The sequence below is a fragment of the Ambystoma mexicanum genome, chromosome 8 (genome assembly GCF_040938575.1).
Source record: "Ambystoma mexicanum isolate Mex_15411 chromosome 8, UKY_AmexF1_1, whole genome shotgun sequence".
NCBI lineage: Eukaryota > Metazoa > Chordata > Amphibia > Caudata > Ambystomatidae > Ambystoma > Ambystoma mexicanum.
Window position 1 is genome coordinate 1,133,663,159 of NC_090929.1, and position 20,695 is coordinate 1,133,683,853.

General features: G+C 43.3%; 1 protein-coding gene across 2 annotated transcripts in view; it reads left to right on the top strand.

Moving 5' to 3' along the window:
- RBP3 (retinol binding protein 3) overlaps positions 1–16,041 on the top strand; it is a 146,778-nt gene extending 130,737 nt beyond the window's left edge. Inside the window, exons 3-5 of one of the 2 annotated variants that reach the window (XR_011268684.1) lie at positions 10,626–10,768; positions 13,549–15,067; positions 15,459–16,041. Coding sequence is in view for 1 of the 2 variants with exons in the window: in XM_069611187.1 (XP_069467288.1) it covers positions 10,626–10,768; positions 13,549–13,895 (490 nt within the window). In the remaining variant the exon portion in view is untranslated. Of the gene's footprint in view, positions 1–10,625; positions 10,769–13,548 lie in introns of both variants that reach the window. The other variant, XM_069611187.1, reaches the window with a different exon arrangement.
- The last annotated feature ends 4,654 nt before the right edge of the window (positions 16,042–20,695 follow it).

The window sequence follows — 20,695 nt, forward strand, 5'->3', positions numbered from 1 at the left end:
TAATTAGATCCAATTTCTCTATTTATTAGATCCCAGCTGCCCCTCTACGTGATGTTCTTGTTTATTGCTTTATTTCAGAAATGTCATTCCACAAAAGGAAATCATGCAAATTCATCACTCTTCAAAGATAATAAATAACAATGGAACAACAATAATCCAGCCAATATTATTAAAACGATATTCCATTAAATTAGACTAAAACTCAATGACTTCTCATTCTCGATGAAACAACCCCCTCAATGGATATCCAGTCACATACAAGACCCACGGATACCTCGCTCAATATGCACGGCCAAGTTCTTTATTTCCATTGCCATCATGCCTGGCCATAACATATATAGCCACTCCACCTCCTACAGTTGTCAATATGTTATGTGACGTTAATTGGCTTTTATACTGTGAACATCACCAGACCGGGGTCTGTGGAGTGAAAATGTAATGGGTTCTTTATAACACGCTTAATACCCAGAGGTTTCTAAGCGCGGACCTGGGGATCGAATCTGTGTTGCCTCGCGTCACCTTGCTTCCAAGACGAGCGCGTCACCCCTGAGCTATCCTTCCAAGCGAACAGGGAGGAAACAGGGAAAAGAACAATCACGTGGCGATTCAAAGAAACCAGCATCCAAACTACAAAACCAGTCCTTCTTTGCCTCCCGCTTTTTGTTGGCCCGGGAATGCTGTTGATTACCCCTTGTGTATTTCGTTCTTGATCGCCCTGCGCTTAGTTTGCGTGGCCCATAAACTACATGTGGCTGTGTAGTAGAAGTGCAGACTGATAAAGCCGCCACTGCAGGACCTGTATTAGATCAGACACAATAGGCTTTAGCCAGTATTTCCTCGCTCTAGCAAATAGAGGGCATGGGAACCAAAAGGGAATTTGGTCCTCGCTTTAATTCAGGGCAAACAGTCCCTTATCACTCGTGTCTGAACACCACCAGCGAGAGGTCCCATGTGTCAAAGGCAGGGTCCCCATTCTCAAGATCAGACTGGAAGTAGCTTTCAAAAGCAAAAGCTTCTTTCACTGCAGCATACCAGTGAAAGGCACCCTATGGTCTGAACTTTGCCACTCTGGACTTCTAGCACCAGTCTTCATTCGCTTTGAGTAGCTCCTTTTCAGTGCAGTTGTTCATGCTGCCTGGGTTTTCCCAGAGCCATGGAAATCTATCGGCATCACCTGTGCTCTGTCCACAATCCTTGCTTCCCTCCACCCCGGGGTCTAGCATCTTCATGTCTGTGCTGATCCCCAGGAGGCAACCTCTCTCAGCCAACTCTCACCTGCACCCACCACCAGCAAGTACCTCGACACTCAGCCACAGCTGTCGCAACAGTGGAAATACGGTGAAGGCTGTGCCAGGCTGCAGAGCGAGAAGGAAGAACGCAGTAGGGGTTGGGGCTGACCATGGCATTTGGCACGTGTCACATGCCATATTCAGCTCCAGCCCCTTCACCTCCGGCTTCCTTGGGGCTCAAGTACAGGAACCAGGAAGTTCTGCCAGCTTCCTTGTTCCTATTTGTGAGCAGCACGTAGGTGCCGAGGGTGGCCTGGAGTGATGGACCGAAGCTGGAAAAACAGGTAAGAAGGCTTTTTTCTTTTTTATTAAATGTGATGTGTATTTGGCATGTGTGAAATGCGTGTCAGATGTATGTTTGTGCTATGGCGGTGTGCTGTCTATCTAGGTGAAGCACAGAGTGAAGACCTATCCCTGTCTAAACTAATTCTAAAACTCCATTGGTTCGCAACTGGACTATTCCCATTTTTATTCTTGACCGTTGTACCAATATCTTTAAAAGCAAGCTTAAAACTATTATTTCAGAAAAGCAAGTTGGGAGAAGAGACTTCACTTGTAAATGTATTATCCCAGTAATTCAGCCAGGTGGGTATTTATGCCTCTACACATCCATTCATGTTGTCAACCGGTTTCGGTGCAATAAGGGTGTTACCAACTTCGTCAGGATGGTCAGTTCAAGCATCAGTAATGAGCCTCCTTGATTATATGTTCCATTTGTTATTAACACTGTCCCATAGCATAATTTATTTGTGCTCTGAACATTGCACACTCTGTAGGACAAAAAGTAAGATAAAGTCATTATTAGTGCTCTATTAGAGAGATAAAATGCTTCCAATGGCTATATACATTTGATGCATCTTGAATCCATCTCCTTGCGAAATACAAACAACTAAATGTATGGATAAGTGCTGAGGTGGAGGGTACGGAGATAGATTCTGACTGGAGTTTTGGTGTCATACCTCGAGATTCATTGACATCCCGAATCAGGACTGTTGCCTACTGTGAGATGCCAAATAACAATAGATTACTTACTGACTTACCAATGTGTACATGTTCACTGGTGCTCCATGCTGTTGATGAGATCTAAAGTGAATCTTAATTTCTCTGGGGCCAGCCGCTTATTGCTGGATGCCCCTCGTTTTCATTTGCTGTTTAACAATGCAAGAGACTATCAAAAAACAGATATCATGGAGGGTATGAGCATACCCCCTCCCACTCATTATCTGCACAGTTGTAAAGCACGCAATGTGCATCTATACCGCATGATGTCCGCTAGAAGCCTGTTAGTTGGTCATTCGTGGCTGTGTATGCCATGTCCACACTGTGACCAGCTATTATGCAATGCGTGCTGCGTGCCTAGACTACTTTGGGGCTCTTACCTTGAGTCTGTGTAGCTATGTCCTACGCGTCTGATTGGCCCTGCTGCAACCAAGTGAGCCGGTGCTGCAACTAAGTGAGCCGATCAGTGCAAGCATGTTTTGTAACCACGGTTCAGTGAATCCGTGGTTTTCAGATGTTGCATTGTTTGTCTGATAGGCGGCCGCCATCTTGAAGTGGAAGATGTGGCTCGGTTACCTGATTGTACGGCACACAGTTGTGAATGTCGTGCCCATTGGGAATCTTCTTTGTAAGGCTGTCTCTTCTGAAATGAGCTGACTAATGTGAACGCATAAATGTTCTCCCTGGTACACTAACCCTGTCATTGAAACTCCATAACGCAATTTCATATCGCATGGTGCTCTTTTTGCATCATGAAGTCTCAGTTCGAGATCATCACTGTTACATTTTCTTTTCTGAGCGCGCTCCGCTCATCATGCTGGCATTTACTTTCTTTGTCTGGTGATAACCTAAATGGGTGCCATCTTAAAATATCGAGCATGGGATGTCTTATTCTGTGTAGTAAGATGGTTGTTACAGAATGCTTAGGTGTGCCTTCTGTATTTGTTCATTCTGTATGCTTCCCAAGTGGTTGTCATTTATCCTAGTGTAACCATTGTGTGGCAGATCCATCATCCATATTAAAATACAGATGCTGTTTATGAGGAGTCTCCATACGTTTCTATCTATTGGCAATAATGGTCTGCCACCCTCTGTACATTGTAGTCTATGTGGGCGGCTTTATCCTCCCTTTTTGTGCTTGGTGGGCATGTAAATGAACCTGATGTGGTCAGTCAGTGAGCTAGCTGGTCTGTCGTGCACCCCACACTCCAGTGGTGTTGTGTACATGCTTCTAGTGATATTTCAATATACTTCTCCAACAGTCCTAATCCTATTGCCATGTGCAAAAGGAATCCATTGCCTAGGCTGTGGCTAGGTGTTGCCAGGAAATCCAGTGTTGTTATCTGAGCATCAACAGGTGGTTGATGTCCCCACCCCTTGGTGGTATAGTCAGTTTTTCAATGATCATCCATGGCAACTCTTTTTCAGAGTGTCATTTTTCCACTAAATGCATGACCATTGGTGCTGTCAGTTTTTTTGTGTGAATGCACAATTTCTTTTCCACAATTCTGCTTAATTCTGTGTGCTGTCATGCCCACGTAGCATAAGCCACATGGGCATGTGATCAGGAATACCACATTATGGGTGCTCCAGTTGATGATGCTTTTGGTACCCATAGTGTCGTCCAAACCATCTCTATGGATTTGCTTTTTGATGATTGAGGACGAACAGAAGTCCCGCATGGTGCATGTCTTGTCGCCCGTGGGGTATACCATAAAGTTGTCTGTGATACAATATGTTGTGGTGTCTGTTGGTAACTGTGCACTAAAAAGTTGCATACATTTTTACATCTTTTGATGGCAAACCTAGGATGCTCGAGGCTAGTGTCTCCAACATTAAGCATTGGCCATAATAGACTGTTCTCTTTGTTGAGTTGGTTCACTGGAGGGGAGTTACTCAGTACAGCTGTAATTGCCTTCTCCAATGTATTTTGTTGTTGATGTTGATCTAGTGTGACCTCTCATTTTATGTTGTTAAGGGGTGTACCCTGTTGTGCTGTTATCCGTAGGTCTAGGAATTGGATAGCTTCTTTGCTTTTGGTCATTGTAAATCGTAAATGTATACTCCTTGTATTTAGACATTCAAAAAAGGAATCTAGTTGTTCTCCATTGCCTATGAAGGTGATGAAAATGTCATCAATGTACCTTTGCCATACTTCGAGATGTTGTGCAAAGGGGTTGTTTGCATAAATGCTGTCTTCTTTGAAGGCACTTACATACAGATTGGCTAGGCTAGGGGCAAAGGTGGCCCCGATAGCCCTGCTCGAGACCTGTTTGTAAAACTGCTCATTGTATACAAAGAGGTTTTTGGTAAATGCAATTTCAGCTGCAAAATAAGTTAAATCGGGACCTGTGGTGGCTGGGTACATTTCTCCAGGACTTTCTGAATCAATATCAGTGTTTCCTGTTGTGGAATTTTAGTATACAAAGACTCAATGTCTAGGTGGACTAGCCATTGTGTTTCTGGTTCAAACTATTTTAGGTGCAGCAGTGTGAGCATGGCCACGGTGTCCTTAATGTATGACCTACATTTTGGGACTTCCCATCTACACACTGGTAAATCAGTAAATAATATCTTGTCAATTGGAATCTGACAGTAGGCAATTGCCCTATCTCAGGGTGTCAACAAATCTCGACACTACAACTCAATTCACCATCTCTCCCCCTACCCTCCACCTCTGCACTTATCCATACATTTAGTTGATTGTATATGGCAAGGAGATGCATCTAAGATGTATGAAATGTATTTAGCCCTCAGAAGCATTTTATCTCTCTAACAGAGCACTAATAGTGACTCTACCTTACTTTGTCCCATGCTGAGTGTGTAATGTCCAGAGCATGAAGAAATTACACTATGGGACAATGCTAATGCGAAATATAACATACAATCAAGGAGGTTCATTACTGATGCTTGAACTGACCGTCCTGGCGAAGGCGGTAACCAAAACCAGTTGACGACATGAATGGATGTGTCACTAGCATATGTACCTTGCTTAGTCCAATCCCTATATTAAACCCATCTTGTAGCTAACATCCACAGCTTTAAATTGCATCTAAAACCGTATCCCAAATCCATACGTTCTCTAGTTATCGCGATTATCGCGCAGTCAAAGGTTTGCCGCGAATTTCGTTTTCGGGAAATTCTGACATGTGTAAAACAGTTTTTGATTGCTCCCGACTTGAATTTTAAGATTTCAAATTGTTTCTTGGTATTAAATCATTGCTTGTGTTTGTGTGCAATTATCCAAAGCGACTCCCACAAGAATTTATAGCAATTTCAGCAATTGTGACCATTTTAGTGTTTTTGCCCAATCCATTCTCAAGATAACTTTAAAAGCCATTTAGACAGCTTGACAGTCAATTCCGTTTTTCTCTTGTGTTTGCTGGGGGAAAGTGGGATTGTTATTTTGTTTGAATACTGCCATTCCTGAATACCTGCTCTCCTCCTATCTCTTACATTGCCTATTGGGGGGTTGAGGGGTGTGCAGGGGGAACCTTTAACCACAGTGCTATCTGATCTGCACACACACACAAAAGTATTATTTCTGTGCTGAATTGTTTTGCTCACTATTACTCCTTGGCCCTCATTACAACTGAGGTGCTAAGTGCACCAACTTTACCACCATGGTGTAAACTATGTTTACACCATGGTGGATGGCGGATTTACCGCCCCATTACAAGGTGAGTGGGGCGGTAAATCCCCATTTCCCATTTTCCCTTCCCCATTCCCATTTCTGCCCCATAGGGCATAATGGGAGTGGGGAAGGCTCTAATTACGGCACCGTAAATTACGGTGCCGTAATTAGCACCAAGGTGCCTTAGCACCATGGAACTTAACGCCTGCAAAAAGCAGGCGTTAAGGTGGGAATCAGGCGTTAAGGGTTAACGGTGGCGTTAACCCTTAACGCCTGAGTTGTAATGAGGGCCCTTGTGTTTTAAAGAGGTTGCTCAGTGTTACATCCCCCCATTGGTGATTATTGTGTACCCATTAAAACATAGTGTGATTAAATTGTAAATACATAAATAAATATTTTACCTTTGCAAACCAGCCTGATTCCTGGTTCAGTGCGACCGGGGGGGGGGGTGAGGGGAGTTCCAGGAGAGGGGTGTGATATGAGTGGTATATCGTTCAGAATAAAGAACTTTTGGACAAAAAAAATAAGGACTTCAGTTGTGCATTACACGCTAGGCGTTGACTTGGGTGTGTGCCGGATTGAAATCACTTACAGTGAGTGGTAGGTGAATGAGAAGAAATGTGATAGTGTGTTTTTGAATGTTCTGGGTGGGTGAGTGTGTGCCTGTGTAGAGAATACAGTGGGAGTGGATGTAAGAGAAGGCGTATGAGTGAGTGACTGGTGGGTGAAAGAGTATGAATGCAATAGTGTGTTTCAATGTTCTAGGTGGGTACATTTCTGTGTGGAGAATGCAGTGCAAGTGGACGTGAGGGATAGTGTATGGGTCAGTGAGTTGTGGGTGAAGAAGTAGGAATGTGATAGTGTGTATTTGAATGTTCTGGGTGGGTGGATATGTTCCTGTGTGGAGCATACCGTGCAAGTGGACGTGAGAGGTTTATGGGTGAGTGAATAGTTGGTGAGTGAGTAGGAATGTGTGTGTGTGTAAATGTTCTGGGTGGGTGGGTGCAAGTGTGAGTGTATGTGAAAGACGGTATATGGGTGAGTGACTGGTGGGTGACTGAGTAGGAATGTGATTGTATGTGCATGTTCTGGGTAGGTGGGTGCATTTATGTGTGGTGAATGCAGTGTGAATGACCGAGAGGAGATGCATGGGTGGGTTTAAGGGGATTCATGTGTATGTGTGTGTGTCTGTGTGTGTTTGTGTTTTTAAAGCCCTGGGAAACTGGGGATCGCTAGAGGATTTTTAACACATTCTTGATTGACTTTGCATGCTTTACTGGCATTTTCGGACAAAGGCAAGTTTATGTGTGTCATTACCTGGCTAGACTGGCATTTTGGTACTGCCAGTCTGGCCATTGCTTACTGTGGCATGACATGTATTACTCTGCATCATTGATAAAGCAAGCATGATAAGTAATATTATCTCGCTAGACTGACGTTTTGGTGTAGGGGCCTGTATATTTCATGCTGTAGCATGACTTTTAATTAACTGAGCATCTATGATGAAGCAAGGATGATAATTGCTCTCATGGGTCTAAACTGGCTTACATTGGAACCAGTTTGGATATGTTTTTTCATTGTGACATGTCACTTTTAATGGCCACTCAACAGGAGTATTTTCTAACATAGGGTTACTGGCATATATTGGTAGAGCCAGTTTTGTTTCTCAATTCTCAATCTCAAAGCTGACATGAGTATCTGTTGGTGGAGCCAGCATGGAAATGTATGGGAACAGCCAGCATGAAAATGTTTTTTATACTGGCCTATATTGAAGGGACCAGCATGCCAATGTGTTGGGAAATGCACTTGTGTACTTTTGGTGACTTGCATCTATTGTACTTTTTTTCATGAGTTACCCTGCACCCTAAAAAACCGATTGCAAACTGGCTGGCCTTTTACCCAAATTTTCACAGAATGTGTGCTGTGTAATGCACCATTTTAACCCATTATTCAAAATATTTTCTCATGGTAGGAGTAAGAATCTCCCCGACAAAACCACCCCCGGCCCCCACCAAACCTGTTTTAATTCATTTTGGCACCCTCGCGATGCTCTGTCGCAATCTCATACTTGTGGCAAATATTTACACCCTCCAATAAAATAATTCACTAGCCACCAGTGGTGGCTGGTATATTTGAAGACCAGGCACTGGCCCCTTCTTTCTATGCTAGAAAGCTTCATGCTTAACAAATATATTTACTTCTTTCACTTGGATTAGTGCATGCACCTTCAATGGCATAATCTTCATGGACATTGCACACATGTGGTGGTCTGGGCCGGCCAGGAGTGTGGCATGCCCTGTGCTTCGTTAAGGAGCTTGAGTGGAGGGGGCTCAGCATGGCTCACAGGGGGCCCCCCAACTTTTGTGCAACGCCACTGATTGGGCTCTGCTCACTTTGAACGTATTCAAGTATGATGTAATTGGTCATCAGGGGCTGCAACCTCAACCAGGAACCTGCTCTGGTGCAACACTGCTTAAGAAAATATGTGCTGGACATAGAATCTCAGAAGTGAGAAGGCCATGGAGTGACCCACCCCTTCCCAATCAAACTCCTTCTTGGAAACGCTTTGTCAAAGCTTCATTCACAGGCCGGTCCATGGGGGGGTCATTGAGTAATGCACCTTGCACAAAGAGCTCTGAAAATCATAGATGCATTGAGCCTCCCTCCCCACGCCTAACCCCGTTAAAAAAGTTGAGGTGGAGTCAGGTATCAAAGCTTAGGACATTAAAGTGTTCTGTTTGGCTCTGGTTTGTGGGTGACAACATGTTGTTGCTTGTCACATAACATAAAGATAAATGCACACAGAGACAGATGGCCTCAGCTTACACCCACACAATAGGTTTCTTCTATCGTAGTGGTAGCTGACTCATAGATACATTTATGACTAGGGAATTCTGTTGATACTAAATCCTGGTCAATGATTTAATTTTCAGGCCTTGCTTGTGCAGCTTTTAGCTCCTGGGTAAACAGACAGCGCACGCCTCCCGAGTCGAGTGGTTTTTTGGCTCTTTTAACACATCAATGCCACAGATATCGAGTATTTCTGTGTCCATTGATCTCTAGATGTTTCATACACTAGCTGTTGCCTACATTAGAGATTTTGGTTACCCTGTTACAAATACTGCATTATATATGTTTTACATACAGACCCCACGTCGAATCACGAAAATTACATTCCTCAAATGTGTGATCATGAACAAATCACGCCTCCATCTGTGCCTTCGGTTCTTATATCTGGCTGAAATGAGAGTGCCTGGAAACACAGGCGTTAAATCGGCCTCATACACCTGCAAGCTCATCACAGCTTGCCGCCCCTTCCCTCACCAGCCAACTGGACCACACTAGCCAGGACCTTGGTCCTATCCAAAATTGACTATTGCAATGCTCTCTATCTAGGGACTAACCAATGCAATATGAATAAACTCCAAATCATTAAAAATAATGCTATCAGAGCGGTGCTCAATATTCCCAGGAACCTCCACATCTCCGAATCCAGACGAAGTCTTTGCTGGCACTCAGTCTCCCAAAGAGTCACCCTCAAAGCACACACCCTCACACACAAAAGGCTCGCCAATCAAGCCCCCAGCTACCTAGCCAGCAGATTTGCACTACACACCACTGCAAGACCTCTCAGAAGTGCCCAAACCAACTGCCTTTCTGTCCCTCGCTTCAACCTGCAGAGATCTGGTGGACACAGCTTCCCAGTCCTAGCAGCCAAGCTGTGGAACTCACTACCGAATCCTCTAAGAAAACCTTGTTCCCGACTTTCAAGCGCAAAGCCTCAGCTTGGTTGTCTGCCCAGGACTTGCTTGATTCCTAGATCACAACGTCCAGGGTCCCCACTACAGTGCTACTGACCTGCTCTTTCACATTATATATTTCCTGTATAAATGACCTTTTATGTATATTTACCCAAACTGCCTTACTCTACCATGACTGTAATTACATGTCTATAATTACATGTTGTATAATTTGTATAATTTGTATATGTGTATATTCTATACCAATGCTTTATTTTACCATGCCTGTAACTAAATAATGTCCCCAGTTGCCCTTGGGCCTGGTGCGCTATACAAATAAATAAAATACAAAAAAAAAAAATAAATGCATCAGAAGGTCATTTGCCATCAATTCCCGCAATGTCACTTGGGGGCGGGGTCATATAACATCTCTTCTTGTGATGTCATCAGCGGTCAAGGGTCAAACGGGTCATGTGATATCACTTCCGCTACCCCCAGCATTTTGGAGGAATGGCATCCCTGGCTGCAACCGTATCTGTATTCACCATTTGTCAGACACGTGGACACTGATGACATATTGCTTTGAAGCTGTATCTTAAAACTGACATTTTTTAATGCTTTGCAGAATATTGCCTCGACAGGGAAATGGAGTGAAAATCCAAGACTGTCCCCTCAAAAGTGAGACCACTGGTCACCCTGTTATAGTTTTATTAAAATGTAAAGTTAGGGGTACATTATTCTGTATGTAATACCTGGAAGTATTATTCTGTATTTAATACGTGAAAGGCTAGACAAATCGGCCTTGTGTCTCTATTACTTGAATGGATATTGCAAATGATCATTTACATCATGAAAGTGGTGCTTTAAAGCATAGTGCCGTCTGGCTATAGTGCCGGCATACATCTCACTGCTGGGATCCTCCACGCCCGCTCTCTGAGTGACTGAAGGTTTGTGTTTCACCAGGTTTAACATCGGAGGCCCCACGTCGTCCATTCCTGCTCTCTGTTCATACTTCCTTGAGGAAGGGAACCCGGTTCTCCTCGACAAAGTCTACAGCAGACCCAGTGACGTTGTCACCGATCTGTGGACCCTTCCTCGGCTCGCTGGTAAGAACTGTGCACTCTCCTAGGCCTGTTCACTGGTTTCTGATTTCTAGACTTTAATAACATAAATCTCAGTTTTGAGAAATTAAGAAAAAGCTAAAACCAAGAAAGGCTTCAGTAGAGGCCAGAAATCCTACCGATCTGACAACACTCACAAGGATATTCTCTGATCTGCTCTAGGGAATTAACACAATCAGTTTATACATTTGAGTTTAGGTGTTCATAATGTCTGTGTACATTTCTGAGGAAAAAACAATGTATATTGCAGAATGTATACAACGGGATTTATTTCTTATTAATAACAGTTCCCTTTTATTGTTGTGGTAGTCAGCACAAGAACTACTGGAACAGAAGAAAGTAGCCAGCTGTTCTGACAGGTTCTGGCAGCTAGTGGTATTACTTTATTAGGAATACAGAAAATTCCCAGGGCCCGAGCAGTGCTCATTCCTTAATATTATAATACTAGTATACGCTTGCATGTTGTGGAATTCAATGCTTGGCCAGAGACCAAGAGGGAATAGTGTGGCAAGGAAATGAATTCTTGGTCATAACTCTCCTGGAACAGGGGTGTGCTGCTTCTGGGGAGCCCTGGCCTGATCTGTTTTAATATTGTAAGAGAAGATATTGACCACTAAAGCCTGACCTCTGTTGATATGCATTGCTTACCAAAAGAGTATGCTGTTTTTTTTTTACTTGAAATGCATAGCACAGAAAACCTCACACCTGTTCATATTCTAAACTCAGACATCAAAAACTGAAGCCACATTAAGATTATTTAAAAATCACATAAGCAGCTTCTGATGCATGTTGGTATTCCATGGGAAGAGATATGGCACTATTTCTTGATCTACACCAATGTTCTGGACTTAGAACCGCAGGGCCTTCAGTATTGATATTCTATTCTTAGAAATAGAAAACTGAGACCTGATACAGTATGGTTACATATGATTATGTGGAATCACAAAAAAACAAATCCAATTACAACTAATACCAAAATAACTAATTACAGAAAAATAGATTAATTTTTCGTTGTTTTTGGAGGTCCCTCCCCAACGCCAACCTTTTTTTTGTTGTTCCGAGTACTTTTCTCCCACCCACAAAACCACTATTCCCACTCCCAACCCCATTTTTAGTTTTTCCCCAAATTAGTTATTTTGGCATTAGTTATTTTGGATTTGTTGTAATTGGATTCGTTGTTTTGTGATTCCACATAATCACTGCATATCATACAGTATAGGTTGATATTCTATATTTACATCACCAGAGCTTCAAATCTGTTGACGATCTTTTTTTAGAGCACCAAAGCTTCATATACATTGATGATCTCTTGGGCGCAGGTGCTCAAATATATGCTGATATCTATAGCAGCAGCACAGGGTCCAATGAAAAGGCTATTATGCAGTGCTTAGAAATAGGCAACAGGGCAATAGCCCATCCTTAAAGCCAGAACAGAGGGACCTAATATAGCCTTATAGGAAGCGAGAGGTTTCATTATCCTGGAAGAATAACCTGCCTAAGCCTCGCGGCTTAAGACAGTGAAGGGTCATTGTCCCAAGCAATATGACCCTTCCCGACGGTTATAAGGCTTTTAGCACATAAGGGCAATATCAATATAGATTCTGTAGTTGTGGAAAAGTAAAAACCTTAATATAGCAGTGGGTAAATTACATGCAAAAAACGTGTTAGTAAGTTAAATGTGTTTTTATTTGTACATTTTAATAACAGAGTGAAAGGTAAGCATTGAACTGGAAAGTTGTTTGAAAGGTAGCAATTTTACCACAAGTTTGCATTGGGAAGAAGGTAAAAGTAAATGGTCGCTATTGGAAATTGAAAACATTGTTTTGCGTTTTAACTTTCACTGTGGAGGGTTAAATTGGATGTCGCCAGGAGGCGATGACTCAGAAGGGTCAGTTAAAAAATTATTGGGCCTCATTCCGACTGTGCTGGTCTGGTAACTACGGTGCTGGTAAGCCTACCAGCACCGGTGTTACCGGACCGGCACAGTACAACTATGCCGGCGAATGCCATCCCGCCTGCCAAAGTCAGACCAGGTGGGCGGAACGGTCCTATGGGAATGGGGATTAACGTGCGGATTAACATTTTACCGGTGCCTGACGTCCCGGACCGCTGGAGCTGTAATGGGTCAATGTTTCAGGCAAGCCAGGCGCCGGTAAAATGTGCAAGTGCAGCGGCAACCTGCCAGTTTTACCAGCACGGTTACCGGCAGACTTGTAATGGGCCCATTGTCTTGTTGAAAGAAATATTTCTGGTAAATTGCATTGCTCCTTCTCCAGTGCCTGTTCTTGCTCCTGAGTCTACTTATGACAAATGTTTGCAATGTAGTAATTTCCAGAGGTTTACTGTATTCCAAGCGTTCTGATTAGCTGAGAGAATGTAATTAATGACCTCTGTATATTAATATGTTTTTATGTTCAATTATTAGAGTTTCAGGTCCTGCTACAACTTATGGTCGGCCCATGAAAGTCTCTTGTGTGGTGATCGTCAAATATTAGAGTCGCACTGTTTGTTGTTTGTTGACTGTCTACAACTAGATCAGACCAGGGGTAGATCTGTGGTTAGATTACTGAGCCCTCAAATGTCTTCAAATGTACGTAACTTTATTGTACACTTAGACCGGATCTGCGTTGGTTTACATTCCTTTGTGCAGCTGAGATATTTGAAAATAACGAGTCTATAACAGCTTTGAATACCCTCAATGGACGCTCTAATCAAAAGTTGAAATTTAAAACATTGCAAGACACCTTTTCTGTGATCTCTTTCAGGTGAAGGTTATGGTGCCAAGAAGGGGCTGGTCATCCTTACGAGCTCGCTCACCACAGGAGCGGCAGAAGAGTTTGTTTACATAATGAAGAGACTTGGTCGCGCCTTCATTGTCGGTGAAGTGACGAGCGGGGGCTGCCATCCCCCACAGACCTATCACGTGGATGACACCAACCTTTACTTGACCATTCCAACCCAGAGGTCAGTCAGCGACGAGGATGGGTGGTCCTGGGAAGGCAAAGGAGTCACGCCCAATCTGAGCGTGCCTTCTGATACCGCCCTAATTAAAGCTAAGGAGTTTCTCAACACAATGATTCATGAACCGCGAGACAGGTCGGCGGGGTCCTAAAAGGAGCCGATTTACAAATCCAGTTCATCAAAGAGGCCCTCTTTGTTCCTCTGGACTGTAGATTATTTGCAAGAGTATGCCCCTAGTACATAAATAGCCCAACAAACCGGTCCATTCCAGAGCAAAATAAATGTGACTCCCAAAAAAGAAATGGTCAATTACGGCAACTCCATTGGAAGAGTACCCATCCAGAGGAAGTCTGATACTCCCATGCGAAAATGTATTTCATTTCTTAAAGTGTTCTCACTAATGGAAGCTGTAAGTGTTAATACAATATCAGATGCCATGGCTCTCATGATTTCTCAAGCCAGATTTCAGTCTATGTGAAGTAAATATGCAGTGGGCACACACACATATATTTTCTCTACCTGCCCACCACATCATTAGGTTCAGGGGAGCTTGAGTAAGGCTCATTAGCATTGGGAATGCTTGTGATCGGTAGACGATGGTCTAGTCTAAAACGTGTGGTCATTTGCCTAGGTTATGTAGCGAGTATGAATTAGAGTTCTTGAGTTGGCATGTTGTCTATCTTGTACTTGCATGTGAGCTGAATATCTTGATAGCCCGTTCATGGTTCTAGAACGCGTATGCGAGTATGACCTCATGAAAGAGTTTGGCATGTGTTTCGGAGTCACACTACAACGTAATGTGGAATATGCACATAGGAGGCAGACTATGAGTTTACATGCTTTATGCCCTGTAATGTGTATGTAAGGTGAGGGCTTTAGCATACCTTGGTATGTCTGTGTCATCTGGTTATTGTAAAGTACATGGTTTCTTGTCTTTGTGTGTACATGAAGTGGTCTTTCTGATACTGGTGGTTCAATGTTCTTTCATGCAATTGTGTGTTAGTCTGTGGCGTGGCTTGGGATGCGACGTGAAGATTTTGATGTAGCCTATGCAATGCACTGTCAGTGAGACTGAGATCATATGATAGGCCATCGGGCATTTTGGCAATTTAGCTGAACCCAGCAGTCACCACAACATTCTTTGAGATAGCTTGCCCTCCACAACCTTCTTAGTGCTGCACGTGCACATCAGCTTTGTCCGTCTTGCTGCATGCTTTAGGACTGAATGCAGTGGTGGATGTAGCCCGGGATGCTGCTTACCTCAGTTTGTGTGTGGGGGTTCCATGAAATAATGTCCCCGCAAAAATGTCTCCTGACAAAAAAGTCACTGGCCCTCATTAGGACCCTGGCGGTAAGGGGTTTACGCCAGCGTTAGCTGCGCCGACCCCTTACCGCCAACTACGAGTTCCCAGAGCGCCATGGTCACTTTTCCGCCCGCTTTTTGCGGGCGTAAAAATCCATGGCGCTATGGGACCTCGGTGTTAATTACGCCACCGTAGTGTACGGTGGCGTAATTAACGCCTTCCCCACTCCCATTGAGCCCTATGGGGCCGAAATGGGAATGGGGACGGGTAAATGGGTCAATGGGGACTTACCGCCCCGCCAACCTCGGAATGGGGCGGTAAGTCCGCCATCCGCCATGGCGTAAAGGGACTTTGCGCCATGGCGGAAAAGTCCGCCGATGGCGGAAAAAATCCGCCAGGGTCGTAATGAGGGCCACTGTTTTTTGCAGAGACATTATTACATTGAACATGCGAGGGACACCCATGCAACCCCCACATTTTGTTTTACAAGTGTAGCAGGGGACATCCCTCAACCCAGCAACCCGTTCCCATACATAATGTCACCATATATAATGTTGCCAATGGCTTTGCCCCACAACATTATGTTTGGGGACATTATTACCTGATACCTGTGTGTGTGTGGGGGGGGGGGGGGTGCTGATGCCACGAATGAGACTGACTCGCATCCATCAGCATCTTTGCGATATAAATATGTTACCCTTCGCTCCTTCGTGTCTTTGGTGATGATCCCCAGATGTTAAATATTCTTGCTAAAACCGTGGAAGGTTATGATTTGACTGTTGCACATCTTGCAGTTGTTTCGTGAAATGTGCATGGTGTTTTTTTCTGTAAAAATAAAAGTTCTTTCAATCCAAAATAGTATAACTCAAGTGACACAAGACTAGGAAGAGCTCTGCTTCAGGGAGTCCAAATCTGGTGGTTTCTGACATACCATCCATGTTCTCATTCACTTCCTGGAAAAACATTTTTCGAAATAAAATTCTGTTTTCAATATTTTTTTGTGTGTTCATTATTTAGTTTGATTTAGTTTTGTGATTAAAAAAAATACACATATGACAATCTTGTAAAAAATCATAAATGATTAAATACAAGTAAATAAAAAAAAAAGTCGCAAAAAAAAAAAAAAAATACACATATTGTTTGGTAACTGAACGATGTTTGGAACTAAACACTAATATGAAAATTATAGTACAATTTTGGATGTAATTTTGCTATAGCAACCAAATAATATGGGTTTCTTTGAATGTTTTTAACCAAACAAAATAATTTAACTAAATAAAATTGATAGTCAGTGTGGAAGGAGAGGAATTATAGGTTATTTAGAGGTTGTGGTATTTTAGTAATATGTGAAGGTAGATGTAGTCTAACTATGTTGTACTAGAAACAGTAAACAAATGATCTATCATTTTGGGGTGTTCCAATTTAGACCAAGGATATCGGCAAGATTTAGCCCAATCACTGTGAAAAGGGGTGAATATGATGGAAGTTGAGAGATAGGAGGCGCCCCCGCAGAAAGCTCCCTCTTTGGCACTGCCTCCTTTCCTGCATTGCCCTCATGTGTGCCTCTTTGGATGAATGCTGTGATGTCACCCCAGAAAGGTTCCTCACCCCAGGTTCTTCTGCTGTTAGCTGGAGCTGGTTTACCTGGCTAGTGGGAACCCATGAGTCTCATTCCTTCAATTTTACTATGAACTTACTTATTTCCATGTAACACGAAGCTTGACTAAAAGTAGCTTACTTGAAGACTTACCTAATGACTCCAGTGTACTTCACGTGAACCTGCTAACTGCATGTATGTTACCTGTGATTGGTGTCCCTGTGGAGAAGGGGGAGTGGGGTAATGTGGGAGAGGGTGGAAAGGGACAGGGCTGAGGGTGGGAAGCAGAAGAAACCCTATGGCCATTGTTTTGGCATATTGAATATCAATGCCTGGTATTTGCTCTTTTGTGTAGTGAGTGGCACTCGTAAGATCATGTATTTGTTTCACTGGTCCTCCGTGCACGGTGGCAGAATGTTGGTGCATGTGACTGAATGACAGCTCAGAGAATGGTGCTTGACTGTGATGCATGTATGATTCCAAGAGTACCAGTTAGACCTGAGCTGGTGTGCTTGAGAATGGGCCAGTGGGTTTCTCCTCTGTATCACTGCCTACATCCAAAGTAAATGCATTGATGAGCTGTAAATAAAGCAAAGTACTTTTTATACATCCTGTCTCCAGCTGGTACTTGTGTGAAGAACCTAGGTTTCTAGGTGTAACACAATGGTACATGAGTAACAAAAAAGGAAGACAGAGTATGCATTGCTAATTAACTTAGACAATGACATTTTTCAGTTTATTATGTCCGTCTGCAGTCAGAATGTAAACAGTGTCAATTATCGCTCTAAGCTGAGACATATCAATAATTGCATATAGATTCAGAAATATGAAATAGTTTGCTTACAGGAGACGCACTTGCCGTACATAGAGAGAGGCAAATTAAGGGTCCTCGATGTCTCAGGTGTGTTGGTTCCTTCTTATACATTGACATTTCAAGGGGTGGCCATTCTGATCTGTAATACTGAGATAAAGATTCTAAAATCAGTGACTGACTGAACGTATATGTAGCTATTACCATGGTATTAGTGCACTGATAAATGCAAGATGGCACCATACTCACTATAAGATCTATTTATGCCAATAATGAAGTTGATCTCACAATATATTTTTCAATAGGGTTACATGGTTGGCACGGGCAGCTCTGCTTATGTAGGATCACTATTTAATTTTAGGTCCAGAGTTAGATCATTTGAGAGGGAGTAAATTACAGTTAAACCCTGGGGTCTCTTTGGTCCTATCTGATCTCATGTTGATGCCTGCACCCAGTGATCTCTGGTGGGAGCTGCATTCAGTAGATATGGAATACCCACTCTCTTTGCATTGGCTTAGACAGTGTTCACTTGCGATTGTTGGAATATCAGGAAGTTGCCAGTACTGGACTTTTGATTTAATTTATCATGCTATGTTATTTGGCATTTATATAGCACTCTATGTATAATTGGTATAATTTCAAAGTGCTTGTTGGTTGAACGCCCATGGGGACCATAGTCCATGTCAGTCGAGTGAGTAGGGTAGAATAGGGTGCTTGGTTGCACTCAATATGTGAGCAGTTGATGAGATTGCCTGTTGGTAGCTGCATCCTAACATTAGGTGCAGTGATAGTGAGAGATCAGTCGAATGTGTGCAGTCTGGTGGTTTAGAGCAAGAGGAATTTTGTCAGAAAATTGGAGCAGCAATCGAAGACTTTATAATGCAGAATAGGGATCTGCTACCTACTGTTGGCTCTGGGATGCGCTTATGGCGTGTTGGAGGGGTTTCCGAACCTCATATGGCATACACAAGAAGCTAGAAAAACCAACGAAAGGTGTTGATTTGAGTTATACATTAAATAAAGTACAGCAGCAGTGTTGCCTAGAAGTTGATAAAAGGGTGTGGAGGTAGAAATCTGGTCTGGAATATTAGCAGCGTATTATCATTGGAAGAGGAGTTGCCATGTAAATCTCATGAAGATGGAACATTTGAGGAAGGAGAAAATGTTAGGCATGTATTGGTGGCCATGGACCAGGGCAGGGAAATTGCTCTAAAAGGTGGAGGCGATTGAATAGAGGTTTTCTAACTAAGAATGTATATTGGTGATGCATTCAGGTAATATTATTTAGTACTTGGTCAGTCGGAATAGACATTATGATACATAGAGATGGATAAGTTTTTAGTTAAACTAGATATCCTGTATATGCCTAAGAGTGTCCAAGAAGTGCTGCTTAAAGAGGGGGAGTTATGCAATCTCTAGAGACAAGTGCAAACATCCCTGTATCATAGCAAGAGAGTTCCCACCAAACACAATGGCCTCATTACGAGTTTGGAGACAGCCATGCCCTTAACAAGGGCATGGCTGTCTCCAAACTCGGGTTCGGGTCCGTGGTCCCTGAATGGGGAAATACTGGGCCATTCTGACGTTCGAGGGCCTAGTATTTCCCCATTCAGGGAACCCGGACCTGGACCATTCCCATTCCCATTTGAGCCCACATAGGGCTCAATGGGAATGGCCAGCATGCTAATAACGGGCCCATTAATGACGGGCCCATTGTTAGCATGCTTGTCCCCTCACGGGACCCTCAAAGAACGTCTGGTAAAACCAGACGTCCAGAGCGTTGTCCCGCGAGGGGACCTCGTAATAGGGCGGTACGGGGTTAACGGCTCCGGCACCTTTACTGGCACCGTTAACCCCTTACCGCCCTCCTTATAATGAGGCCCTATGTCCATATATATTTTGATGTATACTAATTGATCTTTTCACAATCGATCGCGGGGAATTGACCTTCTGCACAATTGATTGTGAAATGAAGGTCAATTAGGACATATAAGCAGGGAAACCCCCCGCAACCCCCCACTCAATCCAAAACCCCCTGCAACAACCTACCCAATACCATTATATTATTTATTACCCCAAACCCACCCCACAAATATAAATAAAAAGTAAAATAAAGTTAGAGGTCAATTGTGCAGAAGGTCAATTAGGACCACTATTATTAGGTCAATTAGGACAAAAGTTCAATTGTAAAAGGTCAATTTGGGTAATACCACATATTTCACTCATCAAACACATTCACGCTTCATTGTGCAACAAAGAGGATTACCTGTTTTGTTTTGTCGTTTTTCTTTAATTAGTAGACGTGGAAATAATAAATACAAGCGTTTCAGTGAGTTGTCTGTGCATTGCAGCTGCAAGCTCAGAACCATCTGATAACTTTAAACAATAGTAAAACAAAAGCGGTGATGGCTGGAAGATTTAGAATACATCTTAACCTCTGGCATTGCTCTGGGCAACCCTCCAGACCATTGTTCTTTGATTGCCAACCCATTACAAAAGGGGAAAGACCATATGCAAACCAGTCTTGGTTCCTCCCCCAAAGGGGTAGTCCAGCCCGAAATGTTAGGTCGCATCCCTTCTGCAGGAGACTACAAGCATCCCCAGACATGCTGCAGCCTTTTTTTTTTTGTAAAAATATCTTTATTAAGTGCTTAAAGATGATACAAGGGTAACAAATTCAATTCAATAAGAAGACCTTTGCGGCAATTACATTACCCCCTCAAAGCAGAAGGGGTGGTTTCAGTTTTACTTTGGGCCTTTGGGTGGGTACATATATATTTTCTTTTTCAAAGTCTGTAGTTTACACAATGTTTGTGTTTTTGCCTGAGTAGGCTAAGAGTCTTTATTTGGAGGATTGCCTGGGCCGGGGGTTTTACTCAGATCCCCTATCTTCCAGGCTGTCTTTGATTTCGTATTCTCTTAGCAAGCTGTGGACCATCCTGCGGCAGGCCTCTGTTGTCAGTAGCTCCTCATTGAGGACCAAGCATTTCCTTGCGTAGAGGAGAATGCCCTTTAGGTAGCAGAGGATCCTCCAGCAGTCCTGGATTGCCTCTACTGTGTGCAAAGAGTCCATACAGCACAGACTGGTGTATGATGTCTTGGGGCGGGATGTGAGCACTCAGCTCAGTTTTCAGGGCCCTCCGCAGTTTCCTTGCAAAGGGGCATGCCCAGAAGAAGTGGTATGCTGTTTCCTCTGCCGGGCACCCCCTTGGGCAGCTCCTGTGTGGGCAGAGGCCCCT